Source organism: Simochromis diagramma, unplaced genomic scaffold (genome assembly GCF_900408965.1).
Source record: "Simochromis diagramma unplaced genomic scaffold, fSimDia1.1 OVJJ01000302.1, whole genome shotgun sequence".
Taxonomy (NCBI): Eukaryota; Metazoa; Chordata; class Actinopteri; order Cichliformes; family Cichlidae; genus Simochromis; species Simochromis diagramma.
In genome coordinates this window covers 6,808,667-6,834,039 of record NW_024386792.1, presented here as the reverse complement: position 1 = coordinate 6,834,039, position 25,373 = coordinate 6,808,667, and the positions used below count along the sequence as shown (strand labels likewise).

Genomic DNA, 25,373 nt, shown 5'->3' with positions numbered 1-25,373 from the left:
CAGAGTGCTCTGCAAACCCAAGTTTTAGCATGCATGTTTTACTACAAAGGAAGGGAGGGCGTGAGTGGAAAGTAGGAAACAGAACATGATCTTGCTCAGCAGGAATTTACTCTTAACAAGCACCAGAGAACAGTGGAAAGTCATCAGGTATGTGTGCACTAAAAAGTGTTTAGTTTAGTGCTTAATTTACCAGCTATATCATATGAAGAGTATCAAGTGATTACTTCACTAGTACTTTATAAGTTTATGTTAAGAAAATTATTGTTACATTTCTTCCATGCTGATTGCTGACATGTCACAGTGAAATGTTTATAAGTGGGTAGATCATGATGCAAAGCAAAAGCATGTAGTGAGGTTAATGTGTTAAGTTACTGCTCAGTGTGGACAACAGTACTGTGAGCTCAGAACATATCACACTGTAACTTTAAGATGTCCAACTAGGGCTGCTGGAGTCTCCTGTTTACTTTGGATAAAGGCTGCACAGAAGAATTACTGAGGTATTTGGCCCAATCAGCTGTACTGAAATTATGTTAGAACACAAATAAATTATTGCTGGTTTAAAGGGGCAAAACTATGCAACCATTACTTGGTCTGTAAAGCAGTTTACAACAAACCTGAACAAGCTTAGAGGAACTGGGTAGCTTACTCAGGATAAATAACTGGACAACTGGTCCCCCAGTGCCTTTTTACTTCCTTCCACAGGAAAGACTAAGAAGTTCTATTGTATGACATCTTGATTCTTTCCTCCACACCCTGTGTTCCCTGCAGTTTGATACAGCCTTTTTGTGAGGTGCTAAGGCAAGTTTACTCTCCTTGTTTCAGGTATGTGCTTTTCAATCTTTCCAACATTTAAAATTTTAAACTTGCCAAATTCCACAGAAACCAAACAATGAACAGATTATTTACATCTTGTCAGTTCCATGTTTCTGGACTGTGTAAAGTGTTAAAGAACTTTTTTCTATCCGCATTTGATCCTGCAGTGGTTTCTTTCAGAAGAAGAAGAGAACAAAAATGGGGTGCAGAAGAAAAGTGCTTCTTGCTGCAATAATTTTTATAGCTGTCTGTTACAAAGTAAGAATTATAATTCAAACAAATATTAGAAGGTTAGAAAAATTATACATTTAAAAATGTCTTTTTAAATGTGATACACCTCAATTAAAGGTGACCGCGAAGGAAACAAGACTACTGGATGTCCAAAAGACCACAAATGTTGTGGATGATCTGTACTATGGATGTCGTGAAGAGGCCATGAAGAAGTTCATCGAGTCAGATGTGTTAAAAAAAGAACTAAGCAACAGTGAAGGATTTCAGAAAGCGTGGAAAAAAAGTAACGAGTGTTCAAAGCAGATCCCTGGAGGAAGAAAAGAGCATAGTGCTGCACTTTCAGTCTATCTTAAAGGAGACCGGCCTTTCATAAACACACTGAACAATGCAATAGAGACAATGGGTGGAAATGTTAACATCTATGAAAACCACTTCCACTTCAAGTCTCTTCATTTCCTGCTGATGGACTCCATGAGGCTGCTGAAGCCAAAGGAGTGCAAGAACGTTTATGTTTTTCGAGATGGTCAAAACCAACCACAGAAAGGCTCCACAGTGAGATTTCCAAGTTTCACTTTAGCTTATTCAAACTATGAAGAGCTAAAGAGACTTGAAGATGTCAATGAGAATACTATTTTACATCTCACTTCTTGCTTCTTTGTCAACCTGAAAGACTATGTGTGCGGTCAAGAACAGGATGAAATACTCTTATCTCCAGCAGAAGTTTTCACTGTGGAACAAGTGAAAACTACATCGGATGGTGACGAATACCTTGAGATTGTTTTAAGCCACTCAGGACTGAACAGCTCACACAACTGTTACATGTTTTCACGGTAAGATTCATATTCTCTCAATTAAAGTGAAATATTTTTCATATTAATTTCACAAATTTTGATCTTGGAACTGCAGTGTGGTGTTAAAGATATAAATGTTTACCATTTAAAGCACATGAAAACATTTCGTATGTCCAGCTACTTAAAAAATGCACATGTATCTCAAATAAATTATAAATTTCAACATTTTCTGAATCTCAGAGGTTTTACCATCTGGAAATGTATCATGTTCGTGTTTTAGTAACTAAAAAAAAGATTTTACAGTAATCCCCCTCTCTGCTTTGTTTCCATGTCTTCAGGTCTCCTCCAGCTGCTGTCTCCACCCTGTGGCTTGTATCAGTGCTTGCGGCCTCATCTTTGTTTTCTTTAACTGCTTAGTAAGAACAGTTTCCTGAGTGTTATCATCTACAGTACTGCTTTGTTTATTCATTTTACAATTTGTTGGCACTTTATTTGGCAGATTGTAGTATCTATCAAATAAAGTTTTAAAGTAGGCTGCCAAAATATAATCAAATATTATTTTATGCTTGTCATATGTTATGAATTACAGACCCAATTCACATATATTATTTATGCATGTGTTTATTATTTCTTGTACTTGTGTACTTTAAAAGAATGAAAACAAATGAGAGATGGGAATTACTTGCAGCTGTTCCAGGCTAAATTCAGACTGAGTATTGTGGAGCTTTAACTCCTCACAGCAGGAGTGTTTCCAGGATTTTTTTAATGGGCTGTCATGAGAGGACTAAAAACAAGGCAGAGTGGCACATAGAAAATCCAAATAATTGAGAAATTTAGTTTTTAGGTTCAGAAAATTGGTGTAGACCATGCTGGGTTGTCACATGTCACATGTAAATAACCTGTGAGTCTGACAGATGAACTGAATCTTTGAACCAAAAAATAGAATTTAGAATCTTAGGTATCAGTTTTCTCTCTTTCTTTAATTAATCTGTGAACTCATCCATTTTTACATTTTTGTCAGTGAACATTTTCCAAGTTGAATATTGTTTACAACTTCCTTCAGTGTGTATATATCTGTAAATTACTAGCTCACAAGTTTTAGAATGCTTTTTTTAGTCGTTACAGTCAGCAATGCTCTCCCCCTCAAACTGCTTGTAAAGACACCACGCCTCAAGGATTCCTTCTGTTTCCCTATCAAATAAACAACATGCAAAAATCAAAAGGCTTTACAACAAATTTAATGTGATCACACAAACATTTTGCCTACAATTAATGATTTTTTTTTGTTTTGTTTTTACAAATATACACATTAAGTCCTACTTCCCCAAATTAAACACCATAATACGTCACTCACCCAGTAGCCGGACAATAATTACTGTCTAAATGTAACACTCATCATTAGACTTCACATTAGTGACACACACAAACACACATTCACACTGTAAAGGCTAAATATGTCTTTTTTTGTATTCATGTGTGAGTCAGCAGCAAAATATTTAAATATTATAATACATATTATTATTATTAACAAATTACTTACATTAATACCTACATACTGTTAGAACACCTATATACAGAAAAACCACACAGTTCACACGGCACATGCTTCCTGCAACTACATCAGCAAACACTTGTGAATTAACATGTACAAACATGAAACACAGGTAACATCTGAACACCTCCAAAAACAGTGTCACTAAAACTGATTTAAAGACATTAAAGTCAGTAAAGCAACATTACTTTTGATGCTGAAGTTGATCAGAGCCACTGAGATCTACAATGATGTCAAATGTGTTAATGTAATCAAAACAAACAAGAGAAAATGAATTTTTTTTAGACCTTTTATAAAAAGTTCTCACTTTTTACCTCTGGGTACTCAGTAATGGAAATATTTAAAATTCTTTGTTATGCATTTATGAGAAATTAAATGTAGTCACAGTTGTATGGTGTGATTTAGTGCCTTCCCCACCCCCCAAAAAAGGAAAAAAACCCACCACATTTGTAATTTCTCACATGATCACATAATTCAATTTATACACATACGCCCACAACATTCATGTAGACAAAGCAACGAAAAATATGAAGTTTCGACATTTTATTAACAAAAATATATTCAGAAACATGTCATAATAAAAAAAAATGAAACTATTAAACATTTTAATGACTGGAAGGCAGTAATAGTAAAGCAAAACATTTCATAGTTATATTTATGATTTCTAAAATTAGAATAATCCACAAGAGTCTTCATCAAAAAAATATATGTCTATGATGTATGTGTGTTCAGGATTAATGCACCATCGCTTCCTTTGTCAGCTGTCAGGCACAATAAATGGCCCAAATCAACAGCCAGGGCTTTACAACTACATACCTGTTTTTCTTTTTGTTGGTTTGTTTTTAACCACCAGCATAGAGGCTGTCATTCTTCTCCTTCTGCGCGCAATTTTAATCCTTCATAATAAGTAAGTAAAGATTATTTGTAGGGCACTTTTCACAGGCATTAAATTCACAAATCGATGTACAACAATTAAACAAAATTAATTACAAGAGAAGCATTTTAAAACAGAATCAAAATAAATAAAAACACACATAAAAAAAATTCATCAGAAGGCCTGATTAAATAAAAATGTTTTTCAATTTTGTTGGGGTTTTTTTTTCTTTTTAAAAAGACCTCACAGAGTCTGCTAAACAAAGCCAGAGTGTTAAACTGTTTCAGAGACCCTTGGTGCCACAGACTGAAAAGCTCTCTTCCCCCCTGGTCTCTTTTCTTGTACGAGGGGCAACTAACAGACTTTGAGTTTGTGAGTGAAAAAAAAAAATCCACAGGAAAAAAAATGAAGCAATCAGCTCAAAATAATGTAAATGAAATAAATAATCCACAAATAAATAATTCACGTTGAGCTGGAGTGCACTCATTGGATCAAAAATACCCTAACTGTCTTTATTATTCAGCTCAGAGTTGGGTTTTGACCTGTTTCCACGAGTGCTCTTGTCTTTGCTCAGGATGCTGGTGCACACGCTGCTCTGGTGACACGGTCGAAGTCTTGTGCTTTGGAGCTCCAGCTCATCGTAGCTCGACACCCGGACAAAAGGACACCAGCGGAAAACTTGCTTGAAACCAGCTCGAAACCTGCAGCCAACGAAACGCTGACATGCAGTTATGCTCTGATTAGTGTTGGTGAGGTGATGACTGACTTGGACTCACCTGCTATTGAGGCAGCAGTAGATGATGGGATTGTACATGGTGGAGCTCATTGCAAGCCACAGCACTGACAGGTAAACCTGCTGGATGTACTTCCACTTGCTCAGACGCTTGTTGAGACCCGTCGCAATGAAGTAGACATGATACGGCAGCCAGCAGAGGGCGAAGGTAACCACTACAATAATCATCATCTTCACCACCTGCAGGACACAAGCCATCAGCAGGAGGGCAAATCAGTAGGCGGGCCCCCGCCCCCAGAAGACATTCTGACATTTCACAGGAAAGCGGAAAAGGAGAGGCACCAGTAATAAAATGAATGATGGCTTAATTCTGTTCAGCTGCTTCTATTTTTGGGTGCTGGTATTTTGCATGCTGGCTCGCTGCCACACTGTCGTGTCTCGCTGGGGCACTTGAAAAGAACAGAGCCTTCATTAGTGTCAGGAGTGACACGTGATTTTCCTGCTGTCAAAGTGCTGCAAACGGGTCTGTTTTACAGCACAGTGATTTTTGACAGACAGCCTTCTTCAGTGTGCAAAATGGCAAATGTAACATAAGTAACTGCGAGAAAATGTGCTGGTATAACATAATAACACAAAATCCTTGTCTGGGGAATTATGAGATAAACTCAGATGTGGCATCTGAGACAATACAACATGGGAAAAAATAATCAGAAGTTTTGTAGCAGGCTGGTAGCATCACAAAAAAACTACAAAAAAATGTTTTAAAAAAATATGTACAAATGAATATATATCATAATCCGAACCATGAATAGAAACAGGAATAAATTATTCTTTCCAGCTTTAGTTTCTTAAAACATCAATACAGTAAAGGTGTCTTTAAATCACGGTGGTCTGGCAAATCTAAAGCAAATATTTGATTGCACAGGATTTTATTATTATATATGAGGATGTACCAGTGCAGTGAAGGATAGATGCATGAAAACTGGAGCTGAGAATATCTGATATGCTGAAGGAAACCAAGACATCGAATCTTTTTAACAATAGTCTTTGCATAAATGATAGAACACTGACACAAGCCCTTCAACTGGAAAATTACCAGTTATTATTATTATTAATACCAAATGGTTCCATTTGGTATCAGTCAGTGAGGTTTTGATTAGGAGGAATTCCACTAGTGCTGAATGTGTTTTTTTTATGTAAGCTCTGTAGCTTGGGAACGCCTTGGGGAAGAGATTGAGACCATTTAAGTTGTATAACTCTAAAGATGTAAGCGTGCAGCAGAAACTCAAATGGATGTGGGTAAAGTGTTTTCTTTGTTTTCATTCTGGTGTGTGTATGACCTCCTGCCTTGTTTGTGTATGTCTTGTCTTTTACCCCAGAATGGCTCTAATGAGAATGAAAATAAAGACTAAAGAAAGAATAATACAATATCCAGTAAGCTGCTTTATTTGTCTTCCTCACTAGACAGTGAAACAAAAAAAATCTACATCTGAGTTGTCAGACCACAGAATATCTGAATAAAAATCTGATGTTGAGTTTGTAATTACCTATTGGCTGCTCACTGGGCTGAAACTGAGCTAAACAAAAAAGTGGAGGATGTACAACTGAATCTGAGCTGATAGATACAGAGAAACGCTGTTGGATGATTGATTTGTCACTATACTTTATACCTTTCACACTACATATAGTTTAAACTGTATCCAGCAAATCTTCATATTCAAAAGCTACATTTTTGCTACTTTAGATTAATTCAACTTTGTCACACTGAGCAATTATTCCGTATTCAAACTTCCATACTATCCATACCTGCATCCTAAACATCATTCTTAGCAGGAGAAATATCAAATTATGAGTGCAAACATTTCTCTAAATGCTACTTAAGCATGCAATGTCTGTCACCGTGGTAGCTCAATGCACAGCGTAGGAAATAATGAGTTTATTGACCATTTTTATCTCTCTGTAATTATAATTTCGATTCATTGAGTCCAGGATGGCTGTCATGAGGAGAGGGAAAGGTCAGGGATGACGCACCAGTACCCAGGAGGTTTCAGGTAGGATGGAAGAGAGAGCACCGCAGAATGCATCAGCAAGTTACAGCACAATGCAAAGCTGTGGGGGGTTAAAAAGGAGCAGGCAGCGATTCATGAGCAGAAGTGCATCTGCAAAAGCATGCTTTCTTATCTGATGCAGTGCCATGAAATATTCTTAAAAGACTCCTGCAAGCAACAGACTTTTTTTTAACTTTATAGAAGTATGTGGTTGTTTTGTTTTCTGTCCTCAGTTTGCAGGGAAAAAGTGCCAAATATGGCTAAAACCATATATGAGATCATTAAAATCAAGCTGGGAAACTGTTGCTGGGTCAAAGACAAATAAAACCACAGATTTATTCCTTTTAATTCCATCCAAAACACCCTTAATCAATGAATACTTCCAGTGTCTGACCCTTAGGTCCCTCTTTGAATAATCCTACATGGAGCATTTATCAATGAACTGACTTTAATCCCAGGCCCATCTTGATAGACGCTCGTCATGACATCTGCAATGACCTTAATCCCTGCTCAACCCAGCGCTCACAGTAGCTGCTGGAAAGCACACTGTGCCGTCTGGCTGAGGAGTGAATCGATTGCCTCCGGATCCCATCCTCTGCTATCAGGATGTGGCCAGTTTCTTTACTTCTGTGTGATCAGGCTGTTTCGACGTGTTGTGTTTGCAAAGGTCAACATTAGTGCCCGGCAATAAAGAGATAGCTTGTGCCGGTGCATCTGTCCTGTATATGGTTTTCAGATAAAAGCTGAACCTCTGCTGCGTCACATTTTACTGATCAAAGCTGGAGGCAGTCAGCAGACATGCTCGTATTTATTTTTTTATATATTTCATTTGATTGTTCATTGTGTTAGGATTTCCTTTAAACCTGCAGATGTGTCATCAAGCACCTGCACTCTTATAGTTGTTGTGCACTAGCATACCATCGCTTCTCCGGGGATGTTTTAACGCAGTATTAACTTAAAGCATTTCAACATTTCATTACTTGTATCAAATTTAAGATGGAAAGACTTTGCATGTTTGATTTCAGTCACAGGGCTGGTAGTTTTCCACTCTGGTTTTAGGTAAGTGTTTTTTTAATATATATATATATATATATATAGATATATACATATTCTCAAATAGGAGAAATAACTTTGCCATTTTTCTTGGTTAGCTACAGTAAATGTAGAAGACCTAACATTTGTCTTTTCTGTAAAATGTGATATTTTTTCCTTCACGCAAAACTGTGTTTTTATTACAGCCATTTACAAGTTATGTTAAATTCAAGTTTGTTTTTCCCCATAAACATTTTACACTATTAATCAAAAGTAAATCGTTAAGGCAGAGGATGAATGCATTGGATGAGCACAGTGATTACCTTCCTTTTGGCCTGTAGCTGTCCTTGGTAGTTATCAGATGAATCTCCAGGGATCTCACCTCCCCATAGTGTCACCCCCACAATGGTATAGGTGATGCCCATCACCACTAAGGGCAGCATGTAGACCAGAACTGTAACTATGATATGATACCTGTGCAAATAATGAAGCAGATGCCAAGCTTTTAAAGGAAGCTGCCTGACATTGCTTGACCAAAGCAGCTTTAGTGGGAGTGATAGCAAGCTAAGAGAAACAAGACAGCTCAAATCTGAATTGATAAGGATGGTTAAGTTTTCAGAGAAAAACAGAGGAGGGTGTCAGTGTGATCTCACATGAAGGAGTCTTCGGCCATGCGGGGCCAGGCCACGTAGCAGACGGTCCTTTGGGGCAGAGTTCGGATGGTGGAAAAGTAACAGAGCGGGAAGGCCAGAACCACAGCCAAGCTCCAGATACAGACAATGACCCCCAGAGTGGCTTTAGCAGGCAGACGAGGCTTCATAGGGTGGATGATCGCCATGTACCTACAACCGAGAGCCCACAACAGTGAGTGAGTGAGCTCAGCTATCAGTTGATGCCCACAAGTGTGAGTTTCTCCATGGTAGGTGGGATGCAAACCCTGAAATGGCCGTTACTGTGGCAGAATACTATGATTTACCCAAGACCTCATTAGACCCAAAGACCCATTTTCAGGCATTTAAAGCGTGTAATTCATCAGCTGTAGTTTATTTTTAAAGTCAGATTAAAGATGGGGAGAAATAAAACTGTAACAATTTTAAAATAAGTATTTTCAGACCAAATTCAGACAAAAAAAATAAACGAAACAGTAAATAAAATAACACTGAACACCACTGTTCAGCTGCAACTTATGTACAGCGGGGGGGAATAATCTAACTATTCTAACCAAACTAAAAAAAAAAAAAAGTGTTCGTAAAAAGAGGTCACAGAAAGGGCTCTCGCGTCTCTCCAGCTTAATAATAACACGGCCGTACCTGTCGATGGCGATCGCGGTCATGGAGTAGATGCTGGCAAACACGGCGGTGACTGGAAAGAAGTTGTGGAACCTGCAGTACACCTGGCCGAAGTACCACTCTCCGTGAGCCGCGTAGATGAAGTTGATGAGCGTGTTGAAAGCGGCCATGGAAACGTCAGAGAAAGCCAAGTTCAGCAGGAAATAGTTGGTGACAGTCCTCATCCGCTTGTGCGCCAGAATAATCCAAATCACTATCAGGTTCCCGAAGACCGCCACGGCCAGTACAGTGCTGTAAGCCACCGACCACAGCGCGACGCGCCACGGAGGCTGCACGAACTGGTTGGTCAGACCTCTGGTTGTGTTTTCCATTCCTCAGGTGTGCTCGATCCGATCTGTTTCGCTCAGTCTGCTGCTGCCAGAGGTCTCTACAAAGATGCGCCACAGACGCGCGACGTGCCCAAAGGACATGTGACCGGTGAGGCAGAGAGAGTTCTCCACATGCGTCTGCCATCGTTCAACAAATCAAACAAACATATAAACTCTCTGATCGTAGTTTTCACATTTTAGTCTGCACAATTAAACAAGCACACAGATTTTTAATGAGAAATTGATACTTTATTCTGTTCTGTCTGTGTCTGTTATTAGAAACACACATTGTTTTTGGTTGAAGTCATGGACCTCTTTAAGCTAAACCACATAATTCAAAGGCAAATAAACAAGTAATTTAATAAATAACTGGGTTGCTATTTGGTATAACTGTTATTGGCTACTTGCACTTCCGCAGTACCATCACATCCACATTACAAGCTTTTGGAATTTATCACATTCCTAATTTCATATGGAAAAAGTGACAGAGAATGATTCTGAAAGACAAGGAAATGTTCTACATTCATAAATTACAGACTGCTAATCACACTGGTTTAAATGACGATTGAGATTTTACAGTTTTTGTTTGTTTTTACTTTTCAAATTTTTTTTGTCCCTAGAAATGCATTTGTATTATCTGTGGTTGATGGTATTGTATGTTGCTTGTGTACATTTGGTTTAAATGTAATAAATATTTTGGATATCATGTTGACACCCTTTTGGTATCCTGCATCCAGGTTTTGAAAGTTCTTTCTATTGGTGGAGCATCGCTGGTGGACGCTTACCACTGGTGGAACATGAAGATCCAGCATTTCGATGAACTGTGTTGATGAAAGCTTATCTGCTTAAAGATGTTGGAGTATTCTAGGTCAAACGTGACAATAAATGTTAAAACAAGTATATTGTTTTGCTTTTTTTTTTTGCTAAAATTTTGGTCATAACTCCAGGAGAAATCAAATAAATTTCATTGTAAAACATAAAAAATGTTGCTGTAGCATTAGATCTGTCTGAAGCTTTAAATCAGCCTGAGGGTGATACTGTTAAATCCTTAATAACTGTTTCATCCAAAGCAAAGCTCGTGGTGTCAGGATTTTATGGGTTTGTCTGTATTATGTAAGAGGTTCAGCTGATGTGAGAGCCCAATAGGTTAGCCTGACTTAGTGGTTCATGTACAGAATCTGTTTGTAGAGAATAAAGCTCAGTAAAACCAGTAAGTGTCGAATATAGCCTCTTTAGGGTGCTACATACAGTATCTCACAAAAGTGAGTACACTCCTCACATTATTGTAAATATTTTGTTATATCTTTTCATGGGGCAACATTGAAGATATGACACTTTGACACAATGTAAAGTAGTCAGTGTACAGCTTGTATAACAGTGTAAATTTCGTGTCACCTCAAAATAACTCAACATACAGCCATTAATGTCTAAACTGCTAGCAACAAAAGTGAGTACACCCCTAGGTGAAAATGTCCAAACTGTGCCCAAAGTGTCAACATTTTGTGTGGCAACCATTATTTTTCCAACACTGCCTTAAATCTGTTGGAAATTGAGTTCACTGGAGCTTCACAGGGTGCCACTGGAATCCTCTTCCACTCCTCCATGATGATATCATGGAGCCGGTGAATGTTAGAGACCTTGCCCTCCTTCACCTTCCATTTGAGGATGCCCCACAGATGCTCAATAGGGTTTAAGTCTGGAGACATGCTTGGCCAGTCAAGTACCTTTACCCTCAGTTTATTTAGCAAGGCACTGGTCTTTTTAGAGGTGTGTTTGAGGTTGTTATCATGTTGGAATACTGTCCTGCGACCCAGTTTCTGAAGGGAGGGGATTGTGCTCTGCTTCAGTATGTCACTGTACATGTTGGCATTTATGGTTCCCTCAATTAACTGTAGCTCCCCAGTGCCAGCAGCAATCATGCAGCCCCAAACAATGGCATCCCTCTACCATGCTTGACTATAGACAAGAAATGCTTGTCTTTGTACTCCTCACCTGCCACACACCCATAACACCATCTGAACCAAATAAGTTTGCCCTGGTCTCATCAGGCCACAGGTAATCCATGTCCTTAGTCTGCTTCTCTTCAGCAAACTGTTTGCAGGATTTCTTGTGCATTATCTTTAGAAGAGGCTTCCTTCTAGGATGACAGCCATGCAGACCAGTTTGATGTAGTGTGGCGCATGGTCTGAGCACTGACAGGCCGACCCTCCACACCTTCAACCTTTTCAGCAATGCTTGCAGCACCCCTACATCTATTTTTAAAAGACAACCTCTGGATATGACGCTGAGCATGTGCACTCAACTTCTTTGATTAACTATGGTGAGGTTTGTCCTGAGTGGAACCTGTCCTGTTAACCTGCGTTATGGTGTTGACTACTGTACTGCAGCTCAGTTTCAGGGTGTTGGCAATCTTCTTATAGCCTAGACCATCTTTATGTAGAGTAAAAAAAATTTCAGATCCTCTGAGAATTCTTTGCCATGATGTGCTGTGTTAAACTTCCAGTGACCAATATGAGAGAGTGTGAGAGCAATTACACCAAATAAAACACACCTTCTCCCCATTTGCACCTCAGACCTTGTAATACTAACGAGTCACATGACACTAGAATCGAAAATGGCTAATCGGGCACTAATTGGACGTTTTCACCTAGGAGTGTACTCACTTTTGTTGCCAGCGGTTTAGGCAATGATGGCTGTATGTTGAGTTATTTAGAGGGGGCAGTGAATTTACACTGTTATACAAGCTGTACACTGACTACTTTACATTGTGTTAAAGTGTCATATCTTTAATGTTGTCCCATGAAAAGATACAACAAAATATTTACAAAAATGTGAGGGGTGTACTCATTTTTGTGAGTATTTCTTGTTTCAGATTAAGGTGAAATCCAATCTTTTTTGGATGTAGGACTAATTTATGAACACCTCTATAAAAGATCTACTTTCTGTCTCTGAGCTTCTTCATGACAGTAGATTAAAACAGCAATTGTTTTAATTTTACTTTGGTACATCACAATGATTAAGGTCAAACTGTTATTAAACCCAAACGTTGCATTTGTTAATAAAAACTTACTTTGTGTACTAAAAGTTTACTCATTCTCACAGGGTCAGACTTCCGGCCTATTCTGACTTGATTTGCTTTTCATTGATCAAACTTCACACAGAGATCAGACACTTGACAAGAAGACACATCCATACCCCCCCACTGCCGCCCCCTACTAAATAACTGATGCCTGAATTATTCAAAGCAAAAAGAGGGTGAAAGTTTAGGTTACAGCTAATGATACTATCAGCTGTTACTAAATAGCTCCTGACCTTTTTAGTATGGGAGTAAGGGCGTGTTTACAACAATTTCGAACACTGACATTTTAAAGAGGGAGTGGCCCAGAAGAGGTGGCCTCTGGGTAATGAGTTCTTGCTGAGAGGAAACAGACTTTCTGACCTTCTTTTGGTCTTTTCACAGTGTGCACAGCTTAAAATGGCCCACAGCCTCTATTATAAAATCCAGCAGAGTGCAGCCTTTCAATAAATACATATTGAAAACAAGTGAATATGGAAACATCAAACAACCCACGTCACTGAAGAGCTCATAAAAGCAAGATTGCTCGAGGCGCTTTTTGAGGTAATTGCAGTCATACACAGCAGGAGAAAAACAAAACACTTACTGGGCATTATAATTGTGACGCTGATGTCTGCGTGGCAACACATCAAATAACTGATTTGTTATTAACATTAGACAACCTCAAGTGAATAATGCAACACGCAGCACTGGCAGAGCACAAAGCAGGATTTTACAAACACAGATTTCAAGAGTCCTCCAGATACACTTGTCTTTTTAATAGTTTATTCATGATTTTATTTAGCCAGAGTCAGTGAGACAATGTGGAGGACTAGAGGACAGTTGCAAGGAAAAAGGAGGAGTCGTTTTTTGTTCAGTTAAAGATATTTTGAATGGTGTTCTTCTAAATTAGGTCATAGTTGGATATATATCGCATGTATTGTTTATAACATCTGAAAAGCACAAGTTAGAGAAGCATGTGCTTCTCACATGCTAGACAGCTTGAAACTGGATAGCACACTAACAATGTATGCCTGGTTAGCCTGAATCCTCAGAGTGCCATTTAGATACTTTACATTTGTTATTTAGTAGCAACAGTAAGCTATCTTTTTTTTTTTTTCAGTGTAAAGGTAACTGTGTCAAAACCAAAACGTAAAATATGATTTTCTTATTTTTATATATTCATATCAGCTGATATTATGAACAGGCTCAGTATTTAAAAAATGGTTTCAGTTCGCCCTCCCTCAATCATAAAATCATGCCAGAAATACAAAAGAGCAAAGAAGAGCCTGTAAGTAGTAAGAATGTACTACTCAAGGTCAAGGAAGCATTTCGAAATGCATAAGTGTATCCAGCTGACCTGGAGGTAAAATACAGCTGTCAAAACGAGGTATGAACAAACTGACCTAATTAAGTGAGACACAACATTATACTCACAAATCAAAACATTTAACAGCCAGAGGTGAAATAAACACCACCCCCCTGCTGTCACACATGATGGTCTGGTCCTTTTGTCAGTGTACTCCACCCTTGCCACGTCAGAAGCGCGAAACTAGTAACTGAAAGATTCAGCAACGTAGCGCGTGTAAACTACTGACAGGCCAACGTACAGGCCTCATTTAGCACCGCAGTATGTTAAAAAAGATTTAAAACATCTGTTATATAAGTTAGGTAACTACAAAGGTGACTGAGTATGGTAATGCGGTGTGAGAGGGTGAACCCAAGATCTGCGTTTGACTCTGTTAATTAATGGATGAATATTGCTCAGTCGTTCGTGTTTGTTTTTTGTTTTGTGTTTTTAACTTTATGCTAATATAGCTAACAATGAGTCGGGCAGCACATGTGCATTTTTTTCCAAACCACACTATTCCAGCCTAGTTTTTTGTCACTGTGAACAATGTTACCCATGTTTGTTGTTGAAAATACCCTAGTTTAGAAGAGAGTTTAATTATTTACTTTAAGTTAAGAGAAAAAACTTTTAGTGTTCTTGGAAAGTAATATTGTTAATTTTTATTCTGACCTCGTTCATCAGAGATTAACTTTTGCCCTTTGGACCAAATCTGAAGTGTCTTCTTTTTCAGAGACACTGACACAGCATGAATTTGGCCTATATCTCCTTTACTTTAAAACAGCAAACACACTGTACAACATTTGAAAAGCTTTTGCTTTAATATCTATGCATATCTACACAATGCCTGGTTTATTATTGTTGAAGCATTGTCAGCATGCACTTCACAGAGGCTAGAGCTCAAAGGACCTGCACCATACACAGGGTCCTAAAGGGCAAGGCCTCATTGGTAGCAACAAGAGCAACATTACTATTTATTCACTTAGCTGATTTAAATATACATTTTGTACTTCTGGCAACACTTCCAGCCATGTTTAGATCACTCCCATATTGACTTGCATTTGCTCATCTACATGTAAGGTGACTCTCCAGCTTTAGTTTTAGTTTGCGTCTCCACAAAATGTCATGTGATGGGACAGTTGCAGACACCAAAGTACAGGCTGTGTTTGCCAGATTTCACAGGAGTCAAGAGCAGGCTTTCAGCCCAGTGTTGAGAGTCTGAAACTGGAGCTTAATTTAGTGTTTAAAACCCCAAGAAAGAATGAATACATCCAACTGGAAGTTTTTATTTATTGTATTCTGTGTTCAGTGTGATACACAGTTTTACCACAGAACATACCTTAATATGGTGTGTCTAATTTAGACATATAGATCTTCTTTCAGCTGTTTTCTTATCAACAAGACAGGTAGTTCTGCATATTTTATTTTATTTATTTGTTTTCCAGATGCCCTTCCTGACCCAAAGAGACTTGTGTCTGCTCCTGGAATCAAACCAGGGATCTTTCACTTATTAAATGTATTTGTATACATATATGTATCTGTATAGCGCTTTTCTAGTCCCTAAGGACCCCAAAGCGCTTTACACAACCTGTCATCCACCCATTCACACACACATTCACACACTGGTGATGGCAAGCTACATTGTAGCCACAGCCACCCTGGGGCGCACTGACAGAGGCGAGGCTGCCGGACATTGGCGCCACCGGGCCCTCTGACCACCACCAGTAGGCAACGGGTGAAGCGTCTTGCCCAAGGACACAACGACCGAGACTGTTCAAGCCGGGGCTCGAACCGTCAACCTTCCGATTACAAGGCGAACTCCCAACTCTTGAGCCACAATATTAGAAAAATGAGTAAACCACTATTCAATGGAGCCACTTTGTGAGCTACTTCCTGACAAATAGATATAAAAATTAAAAAAGAAAGCACACATTCACACAACCAAAAACAACCAACAACATAAAAACAAGGAAAAAAGGAAGAAATATCTTCATAAATACAGGAAACCAGAGCACCATTAGCCAGCAAAGCCTGCGGGGTAAAAGCAAAAGATAAAATCAAGTGAATTGAATTGAACTGACAGACAGAGGCGGAGAACGAGAAAGAGAGAGCGACAGAGTGAACGAGTGAGAGGAAGCAGCTTATCATCAAGCGACGGATCAAAGAGGATTACATGTCTAAATGGAGCTTAGGTCTTCTTTCGAGAGTTGCAGGGTGTGAGAAAACGGACGGTGGTATGGAGTAGAAAGATTGCAAAGTTGTGAGGTAATTAACATTTTTAGATTACAGATTCATCAACTAGATTCATTCATTTGAATGATTCGTATGATATTGATGAAATAGATGTCCAAGAACTGCTGCTGCTAGAAAACTACTGTAATTAAATCCTACCTATATCACTTTAGACTGCTTCACCTTTCTTTAGGCAATAAACTAAAAAATTAAGCAGACTTTTTCCCAAAAGCACCCATGCTTTTACTGTTTGTTTACTAATAAATTATCAGATATATATATTTATTTATAGTTAGCAGTGGTGGTGGAAATGCTTGGAGTGTTTTGATACAGCTGCAATAAAGCATCTGCCGAGGTTTGGGTTCCTCTGAAGTGAAACATCTTATGTGCCATTTACTTGTTGTTGTTGTTGCAGCACCTCAAAGTTGCACCACAGGCCAAAGAGCAATGAGAGCGGCTCCTGCTGGTTTAGCAGAAAACAACAGAGTGACTTCCTGTTACATCACAAAAATGAAATTTGAGCTGAAGAAACAGATAGAGGAGGGCCGCTGTAAGAAGGTACAAACATAAGGAAGCTTGAAGGCGGGCGCAGTCAATCGAAGCAGTCTGTACTTGCATGTGGGTTGGTTTGTACTGTGTGAATTGTGAATAGCTAAGCAGCTGCTGTGGGCTGAAAAGTGTTTGTTTTTTTTAGGTTATGAAATAGCACACTTCTGCCCCGACACAACTTCCCCTCTGGGTTCAAAGGTTGATGAATCCAGTGAATGCTAAACAAGGCTGAATTTTGACGTGAAAGGTAAGACGTGGAGTCAATTCAATGTCGTTTTATGCTTATTTTATTGGCTGTATTGACAGAGGCAAGCTGCCAAAGCCTTAAAAACCAGTTTCTCAGATTTTACTACTTTATTTTTCTCTTTTACTGCTGTTGCTGTTGTAGTAGATGTAACTATGCACTTACTAGTGCTTACAGTCACATTGTAATATGAGTGTATGACAGCACAGTGTGCTCCTATTTATGTTTCTGCCATCACTTACATTGTAAATAGCAGATCCAGTTCTTCAGCTGGGATCATATCTGTGATCCAAAACCTGGAGTATAATGAGTATAATGACACTGCAGCATTGAGATGGCATAAATATCATAAAGAGTAGGTGTGGCCTTGTGCTGTATCCCCACTTACTATAGCAACAGATGCCAGGATCTCTAAAACTAATATAGATAATGATGTGAAATAGTCACTTTTAATATTTATTTTTGATAAGAATTGAAATGCAAAGTATGTATTTAATATTTTAATGTACAGTTGAACAGAAAGTTATAAAAAGCTTCACCTGAGGGCAGTATCTGACTTTCCCTCAATAAAATGGGGCCTCTATCAGCAGATGTGGGATCCCTTGTGGTTCCCAGTGTGGACATTGGACGAGTGAGCAGTGTTAGGAAAGGTGGTTTCAAAGGACCGCCACCTAAAACCTTTCTGGTTGACAGAGTGTTTATTTCAGGTTTTTCGATAGCAAGATTTGTTTCATCAGCTCTATTTGTACTTCTGAACTCTTAAAATAGTATTCCTGGTGAAAAGGAAACAAAGGCGGTAAGGCCTGTTAGCTTACAGTTTTTTACAGACGCTAGGACACATTTCTCAATACTTAGGTCACGTTTGCAAAACTCCTCACACAGTGAGCACAACAGAAGTCTATGTGGGCTAAACTGAGGACCAGTTATCATTGTTTTGGCACAAAATGCATTCAATGACTACATCTCTCAAATTTCATGAATTATCTTCTCACTCAGACACAACAACTGCCAAAAATCTTTGTACGGACAGGACATTTTGCATGTGCTTACATACTGTTTTCAAAACTGTTAAACTTATGGCCAAAACAATAACACAATGCAAAACTTGAAAAGACAGCAAAATGCAACAGCAATATTTTATTGAAACATATTTTAAATCTAAAAATGCAGTTTAACCAGCCACAGCTTATTCTCATTGTAGATGAACATCTACACAGGTGTTACTCCTTCAATTTTTCAACTCCTTCAATTCTGGCATGCCAGAAGGTTCTTTCCTAGGTGTATTGCCCTAGATGACATAAGATGTGATGTGGATGAGAACCTGTGGCCAAATGGAGGAGACCGAGTAGAATAGCATTACTATTGTATGTGTATCAGTGGATGGTGTGTATACAAATTCTTGTATTTTGGGATTACTTAGTGCAAAAAAATAAAAATACATAAACAAATATTAACGAATTCTGCATGATGTCTGATTCATTCCAGTAACATATATTGAAATTATAAACAGAGATGTGTCCTTGTTTTACACAAGAAAACACTGTGTAATGCTACATGTTGTTAGTGTTTTTTAGGTCATTGTTTTGTGGGTGACAAAGTGTGTTTGTCGGCTGTCAACCTTTGCTAGTGTTCTGGAAGAATGAGTTTATTTGAGACCTGAATAAAGTGTTTTGGTAGTTGTAGTGCATTTTGAATGTGAAATGAACTGCTTTGCCAAGCTGACGGTCAGTTAGGAGGATTGTGTGAAGTGTTTTGCAAAAGTGACCTAAGTATTGGGAAATGTGTCCTAGCGTCTGTAAAAAACTGTAAAAGGTGACCAAAGTATAAACAACAAACTGCCTCAGGGAAGATTTATAAATGGTTCAGTGTCCCAACTTCTGTTCTCTTAAACAAGCCAGAGCAAGGGAAGTAAAACTGTAGTTTCCTATGAACTGAGTGTTGTCACCTATTTATCACTTATGCTGCTAAATATTTTATTTTTTTTATTATTATAAACTGATTTACCTATAAATGGTAAAGGAGAGAGCCATCAATTGGAAAACTGTCTTTTGGAGAGTTGCCTCTCCAGTGCACCTATTGTCTGCTTTCCCCCCAAAGCAGTAAAACTGGATTCATGGTGGTTCATTCTCCTTAAAGGGGCAGCTGCATACTCCTGAAGTTTGTTTTACACTGTAAGAATTAAGTGTTTGCCCTAATTTTATGAGAAGTGTATTTTGTATACAATCATAAATGAGTTAGATTTGTTGGACTTTCTGACTCTGATCTCCTGGAGGGTGGTGTGTGTGTGTGTGTGTGTGTGTGTGTGTGTGTGTGTGTGTGTGTGTGTGTGTGTGTGTGTGTGTGTGTGTGCGCGGCACGCAAAGAAATCATTAACAAGTGTTACCAGAAACTCTCATATCTTGACAGACTTCGGGCAAATATTAGTATTTAAAATATACATACATATATGTATGTATATATATATATCTGTATGTATGTATGTATATATATATATATATATATATATATATATATATATATATATATATATATATATATGTGTTTGAGTTTCAATCTTTACATGTATATTTTTGCTGTTATTTATTTATTTTTTTGTTGGAGGTGAACCTGAATTCATCATTTGTTCCACTAGGAACACCTTGATTGTGTTCTAGCTTTCCTTAAGCTGCACCTCAAAAAGCTCAAAGGTTACACTCCCTTTAGTCAATGAATGACTGCCAGGACATCATCGGTACTTTTTTTTTGGTTTGTTTGTTTGTTTATACAACAGAAAAAGAGAATCCAACATTAACCTAGCACCCTCTTTTTTTTCTCGTGGAAACAGATGGAGTCTGTGTCTTTCCCACCGCTGTCCAGGGTTGCCGTTTGTGGTGGCACTCATGGAAATGAGATGACAGGGGTTTACATGGTGAGACATTTGCAGAAAGAGAAGATAGATAAAATTGGATCTGTTTCTGTCTCCACTGTCCTGTCAAACCCACGGGCTGTGGAGATTTGCAGGAGATACGTAGAAACCGACCTTAACCGCTGTTTCACAGAAGCCTTGCTAAAGTAAGTTCAAAAACGAAACTGACGTCAAAGCTTTATGTAGGTAATGAAGTTTTAAAGGTTTTGGCTAACTGCGCTACACTGTGAGAGCGAAGTAAAACTTTTCAAATCTGCCATGTGTGAGAGACATCTTTGTTTTATTTTCCCGATTCTAGTTCCCCTGTAACAGATTCATCCCCCTATGAACTGAGGCGAGCTCAGGAGCTGAATGCTCAAATTGGGCCCAAAGGAAGCAAAGAGGCCATGGACCTGATCATAGACATCCACAACACCACTTCCAACATGGGCCTCTGCTTCATCTTTTACTCCATAGACTGGTTCACCCTGCACATTCTCAAGTACCTACAGGTACAAGAGTACTACAAACAGATATTTCGAGTCATGCACTTGGAATTTGCATCTATAATGTTTCTGATAAAGAAAATATGCATAAACTGTGAACTACTAGAGGTCTCATATCTTCAAGTTCAAATAACTTAAATTTTGCTAAAAGTCGGGTTAATCTTCGCAGTGATGGTATGGTGAGATAGCAGTAGCTGTTTTCAAAAGCAAGAATGCAAATAAAACAAATAAATAATAGAAACAGTGCTTACCTTCTTCAGTAATGGATGATTGAAAACTTGGACCTATTATTTATGTTAATCACCAAAGTAATTCAGAAATTCTGATGAATCCTCAGTTCATTCCCATACCACTAGTTAAGGCACTAACTGGCCACTTTATTGGGCACTAGTCACCTGTACTGAGTTGGGCTTTTACTTCCAGAATTGGCTTGATTCTTTGTGGCACGGTTTCAACAAAGTGCGGGAAACATTTCTCAAAGATGTAGGTAATGTTCTTAGGTGTTCTGTTGGACTGGGATCTGGTGACTGAAGCCATTTAAATACAAGAAGACCGTTTGAGATTATTTGAGTTTTGTGACATGATGTGTTATCCAGTTGGAAGTAACTATCAGTAGATGTGTACATTGTGGTCATAAAGGTTTGGACCTGATTAGCAAAATTACTAGGGTTAAATGCTCAGTCGGTAACAAAGCGCCCAAAGTGTCCCAAGAAAACCTTTTTATAACTTTCTGAAACTTTGACACAAGGCAAGGTGGATCCATGCCTTTATGTTGTTTGAACCAAAGTCTGACCCTACTATCAATATGTTGCATCAGAAATCAAGACTCATCAGACCAGACAACATTTTTTTAAATCTTCTGTTGTGCAATTTTGGTAAACCCATATGAATTATAGCCGCAGTTTTCCAGTCTTAGCTGATGGCAGCAGAAGACCACACTGCAGAGATGCTGTTCTGCATACCTTGGTTGTAACACATAGTTATTTGGGTAACTGTAGCCATCTTGTCAAATTGAAGAAGTCTGGTTATTCTCTGCTGACCTCTAGCATCAACAAGACATTTCCATCCAGTAAAATGCTGCTCACTGGATATTTTCTCTCGTTCAGGCCATTCTCTGTAAACCTTAGAGATGACTGTATGAGAAATTCTCACTAGATCAGCAGTTTCTGAAATATTCAGATAAGCCTGTCTGGCGCCAACAACCATAATATATTCAAAGTCACTTCCCTATTCTGATGCTCAATTTGAACTTGACATCTCTACGCGCCTAAATGTGTATTGTTGCCATGTGTTATCATGTCATTAATAGCACAGACAATAACAGATACAAATACAATCCTGTCAGTAATCCTCCCAAACACCAAAGTTAACCCCATTAAGCTGTATAATGTGTTGTCTTCAAGCACCAATTTTAACTAAACTGTCTGAGGAATTTTTCTTAGTCTTTGTTTTAATGTTTCTACTGGGTAGTAGTATTTTCCAATCAAAAAAATTAAAAGTATGTCTGTGTTGCTTGTACATCACTCATGCAATTATGTTCTTAACTCAATAAAATCAGGTTATAAAGCTATAATCAAAATCCGGGATAAACATGTAGTTTATTTTAAAGCTCAGCCTATCGTACCTAAGCACAGTGTGCAGTCGACAATAAACATATTTGATTTTCAGAGTAAAATGGCTTCTGTGGAAGTTAGAGCAATCCAGCTGGACATACCGATCGCTGAGGCTTATTCTTTAGAATCAGTCGGCAAGCATGGCTTTGGTAAGTGTGTCTGTGTGCATCTTTTGCAAAGCTGAGCTTATTAAATATTTAGATGATTGTTCCCCTTGTTCTTTGCAGCAATAGAGGCCGGCCCACAGCCCAATGGTGTGGTCAGAGCAGATATCCATAACATGGTGAAAGAGGCAGTGGATCATATATTCAGTTGGCTTCAGGAATTTAATTCTGGTAAGATGCTACCGCTTTTAAAATGCCCCTTCTTATAAGCTTTGGTTTAAATATTTATTTAAATAATTTTGTAGTCTGCAGTTGTTCAGTTAGCTGCATTTTTTTACAATTGCCATGGCAATATCTTCAGCTGTGGCCAAGCTTTTAATTGCTGCATGCAGGAGAGCTAACACGTATCACACAGAGATTCATATAGTCAGCAGATAACATAGTTGAGCAGGCTACACCAGGTCACAAATCTAAATATGAGAATAAACAAGAATGTTTCCCATTACACAAACAAACAAAATAACGAGGTGAAACATATCTGATGCATATGCTTCCCCACATGTGTAATGTACTGTGTAATTAACCAATTAATTATAGAATACATCCTGTGGCTGGAGCTTCACCTCACCTGATGTTTCAATGGGAGCAGGGACTAAAGTGGCCTCTGCAATTTGTTATATATAAATATTTGGTTAATGACACGTGTTTTTTGTCATTTTGCTGCTGTATGCTACAACAGTTGGTTCAAACAGTCATCACATGAATAAAGTGCAGACTTTTTACTTTTATTGAAGAAGTTCATCAAAAGCATTGCATTAACTTTTGAGGTATTACAGTCGTTTTTCAACACAGTTCCCTCATTTTCAGAGGGAGAAGCTTTAAGTCATCACAAATCAGTAAATCAGACAGTGGGGTTAACCGTGAACAATTATGCAATGGCAAACAACAACATCAGGTGGACCTACAGTGGCAAAATCAAACCATAGCTCTTTGTGAAATGACTCCATTAACTCTGCAACTTTTATCCTCATCAGGAAGCACATTTGAAGGGGGTGAAGTGGAAGCATACACCTTGGTGAAAAGCATAGATTACCCGAGGAATCCAGTGACTGGGGAAATCACTGCTGCCATACACTCCCAGTTACAGGTACAGTACAAGATGGGTGCACGTTTTATAGTCTAAGCTTTCACACTTTTCATTATCTGAGTCTAGGCCACAGTTGCAGCAGTTTTAGAAGCACCTAGGTGCTTCCAAGCTAGCTGAGAGACCTAAAACCTCTCCAGTCTATCCGTCTAGCTTATCCTTATCCTCGGGTCTCCTGCCCATTAGACATGTCCAGTGTCCACAAAATAAATACTGAGTCCTTTGGCAGAATCCCTCACACCCTCAAGTATCCTTGAGAGGTTGTCTAAAAGTTTGGCCTTAAACAAGCCTTCCTAACCTGGTTTCATCTGAACATTTACATTCATGAATTCAAAGACTGTCAAGCAGTAAATGTCGTATTTGCATGTCTTTCTCCAGGATAATGACTTCAAACTTCTGCAGCGGGGCAATCCGATATTCATGTCATTTTCCGGGGAGACAGTGAAGTATGATGATGAAGACCTCTACCCTTTCTTTGTCAATGAGTGCGCCTACTACGAGAAGAAGATCGCTTTTCATTTAGCTCGAAAGATAAAGTTGACACTCCCACCCATAAAAGTGACAGGCTGAGAGTGCTAAATTTAAATATCCCAATTTTAAATTATAATAAAGTAGGAAATGAGAATTATTCTGATCATTTGAAATATGCAAATGAACAAACGTGATGTCATGACTGACAAATATAAGGTGTCTAAAACATAACTCCATCCTCCAGTGCAGTACAGGAGCTCTGCTACTCCCTCTGTTAATATGTAAAATGAAGCTTATTCGAGCTTTATCTGAGTGGTGTGTTGCACAGGCTCTAGAGTTGAAGTCCACGCATTTTATGTTTTTTAAAGCTAAATTTAACGTGCAGAAATCCTTTTTGAATGAATGACTGAATAAATGAACATGAATGAATTTTAACTATAATCTTCTTAGCATTGTGTATTTGATTTGGATTTACATAAAATAAATGGATCAGCTCAATTATCAGCAGGAATATGCTCATCGGTCAGAGCAACTACATGCTCCAGTGTGTTTATCAAGTACACTTTACAGCATTGGTTTGTCCTAACGTTACACTGTGAGTGATGAAATGATCAATGAAAGATGCAAAAGAAATCTATCATATTTATCTACTGTGCTTAAAAAAGACTTTGATGATTTCAGTTGTCTCTGTATTCCTTACACACGTTTTTAAATCTTTCAACAGACAGTTTATAACTGTGTTAAGGAAAACTTGTTATAAATAAAGTTAATTGTATAATACAAGCATGTAGTAAGTGGTTCTTAACACAGTGCACAGCTGCAATTGAGAAGCCTTTGTTTTAAAGTAATGATCAAAAAAGCCCATAAAACAAAGAATTTTACTTTGACCTTGAGCACAGTTCAGATGAAGACCCATTAAGTGGTCACGGTGTGCAACTTTGAGTGAAATCTGACTAAAACTCTGGGATGAGAAGTGATTCTTGTCAACTGTGGACGAAACAGATGACCGACACCTCTCAGATCATCAGCAATATCTTAAATATTTCTACAATCAGTTCCAAATGTGCAAACACTTTTTTAACTACTTACACTAAAATCTGACACTGCAGGATTAGCTGTAGGTCCTGTTCTTTGGAGCAAGCTGCCTGCTGACCTGAGATCAATTGGATCTTGAAAAACCCTTCTTTTTCACACTCTATAGGAGTGCATTTTTCTTTTTCAAATTTTCTTTTGTTGTTTTCACAAAATATATCAAATTGCCATTGTTCTTCCTGAAGATGTGTAAGACAAGACAAGACATTGTAAGCTTGTAAGTAAGAACTCATCATCTTTACTCGTCTCCTTTAACCTCCTAAGACCCAAACTCTTTCATGGCATGCATTTTTAATTTCTGTTTGCTGATTGGGATCTGATGAATGTAAAAACAGAATTACCTGATCTTTTTTTTTTTCCTTTTACCTGATTTTTGTTTCTGAGAAAAATTAGATCCACA

General features: G+C 38.3%; 3 protein-coding genes across 12 annotated transcripts in view; 2 read left to right on the top strand and 1 right to left on the bottom strand.

Moving 5' to 3' along the window:
* LOC120728860 (ecto-ADP-ribosyltransferase 5-like) overlaps window positions 1-25,373 on the top strand; it is a 66,006-nt gene continuing 40,633 nt past the window's right edge. The window contains exons 1-6 of one of the 7 annotated variants that reach the window (XM_040024098.1): window positions 4-147; window positions 442-497; window positions 769-822; window positions 981-1,071; window positions 1,162-1,874; window positions 2,174-3,057. In XM_040024098.1, coding sequence (XP_039880032.1) covers window positions 1,012-1,071; window positions 1,162-1,874; window positions 2,174-2,252 — 852 coding nt within the window. In that variant the 5' untranslated portion in view covers window positions 4-147; window positions 442-497; window positions 769-822; window positions 981-1,011 and the 3' untranslated portion in view covers window positions 2,253-3,057. The other 6 variants (XM_040024096.1, XM_040024100.1, XM_040024101.1 and 3 more) reach the window with 6 other exon arrangements.
* On the bottom strand, window positions 3,058-9,895 carry tacr3l (tachykinin receptor 3-like). The gene is made up of 5 exons (XM_040024094.1): window positions 9,385-9,895; window positions 8,728-8,916; window positions 8,398-8,548; window positions 5,038-5,234; window positions 3,058-4,962 (listed from the first exon to the last, which is right to left on the bottom strand). Exons 1-5 carry the CDS (start codon window positions 9,732-9,734, stop codon window positions 4,764-4,766), a joined length of 1,086 nt encoding a protein of 361 aa, XP_039880028.1. The 5' UTR covers window positions 9,735-9,895; the 3' UTR covers window positions 3,058-4,763.
* On the top strand, window positions 16,250-25,311 carry LOC120728861 (N-acyl-aromatic-L-amino acid amidohydrolase (carboxylate-forming) B-like). 4 transcript variants are annotated; one of them, XM_040024107.1, is made up of 9 exons: window positions 16,250-16,399; window positions 16,782-16,924; window positions 17,061-17,162; window positions 19,984-20,210; window positions 20,363-20,555; window positions 22,218-22,311; window positions 22,390-22,497; window positions 23,301-23,413; window positions 23,789-25,311. In XM_040024107.1, exons 4-9 carry the CDS (start codon window positions 19,984-19,986, stop codon window positions 23,978-23,980), a joined length of 927 nt encoding a protein of 308 aa, XP_039880041.1. In that variant the 5' UTR covers window positions 16,250-16,399; window positions 16,782-16,924; window positions 17,061-17,162; the 3' UTR covers window positions 23,981-25,311. The 4 variants fall into 4 exon arrangements, with proteins under 4 accessions (XP_039880041.1, XP_039880039.1, XP_039880042.1 ...); XM_040024105.1 differs by having other exon boundaries at window positions 16,782-16,984; XM_040024108.1 differs by lacking the exon at window positions 16,250-16,399 and having other exon boundaries at window positions 16,715-16,984.

Coding starts and splice junctions, on each gene's coding strand:
- tacr3l (XM_040024094.1), bottom strand. CDS start 9,734: ATGGAAAACACAACCAGAGGTCTGACCAACCAGTTCGTGCAGCCTCCG. Junction 8,917..9,384: donor ACCGCGATCGCCATCGACAG/GTACGGCCGTGT, acceptor TCTCGGTTGTAG/GTACATGGCGATCATCCACC. Junction 4,963..5,037: donor TACTGCTGCCTCAATAGCAG/GTGAGTCCAAGT, acceptor CGTTGGCTGCAG/GTTTCGAGCTGGTTTCAAGC.
- LOC120728861 (XM_040024107.1), top strand. CDS start 19,984: ATGGAGTCTGTGTCTTTCCCACCGCTGTCCAGGGTTGCCGTTTGTGGT. Junction 20,211..20,362: donor TTCACAGAAGCCTTGCTAAA/GTAAGTTCAAAA, acceptor TCCCGATTCTAG/TTCCCCTGTAACAGATTCAT. Junction 23,414..23,788: donor CCATACACTCCCAGTTACAG/GTACAGTACAAG, acceptor GTCTTTCTCCAG/GATAATGACTTCAAACTTCT.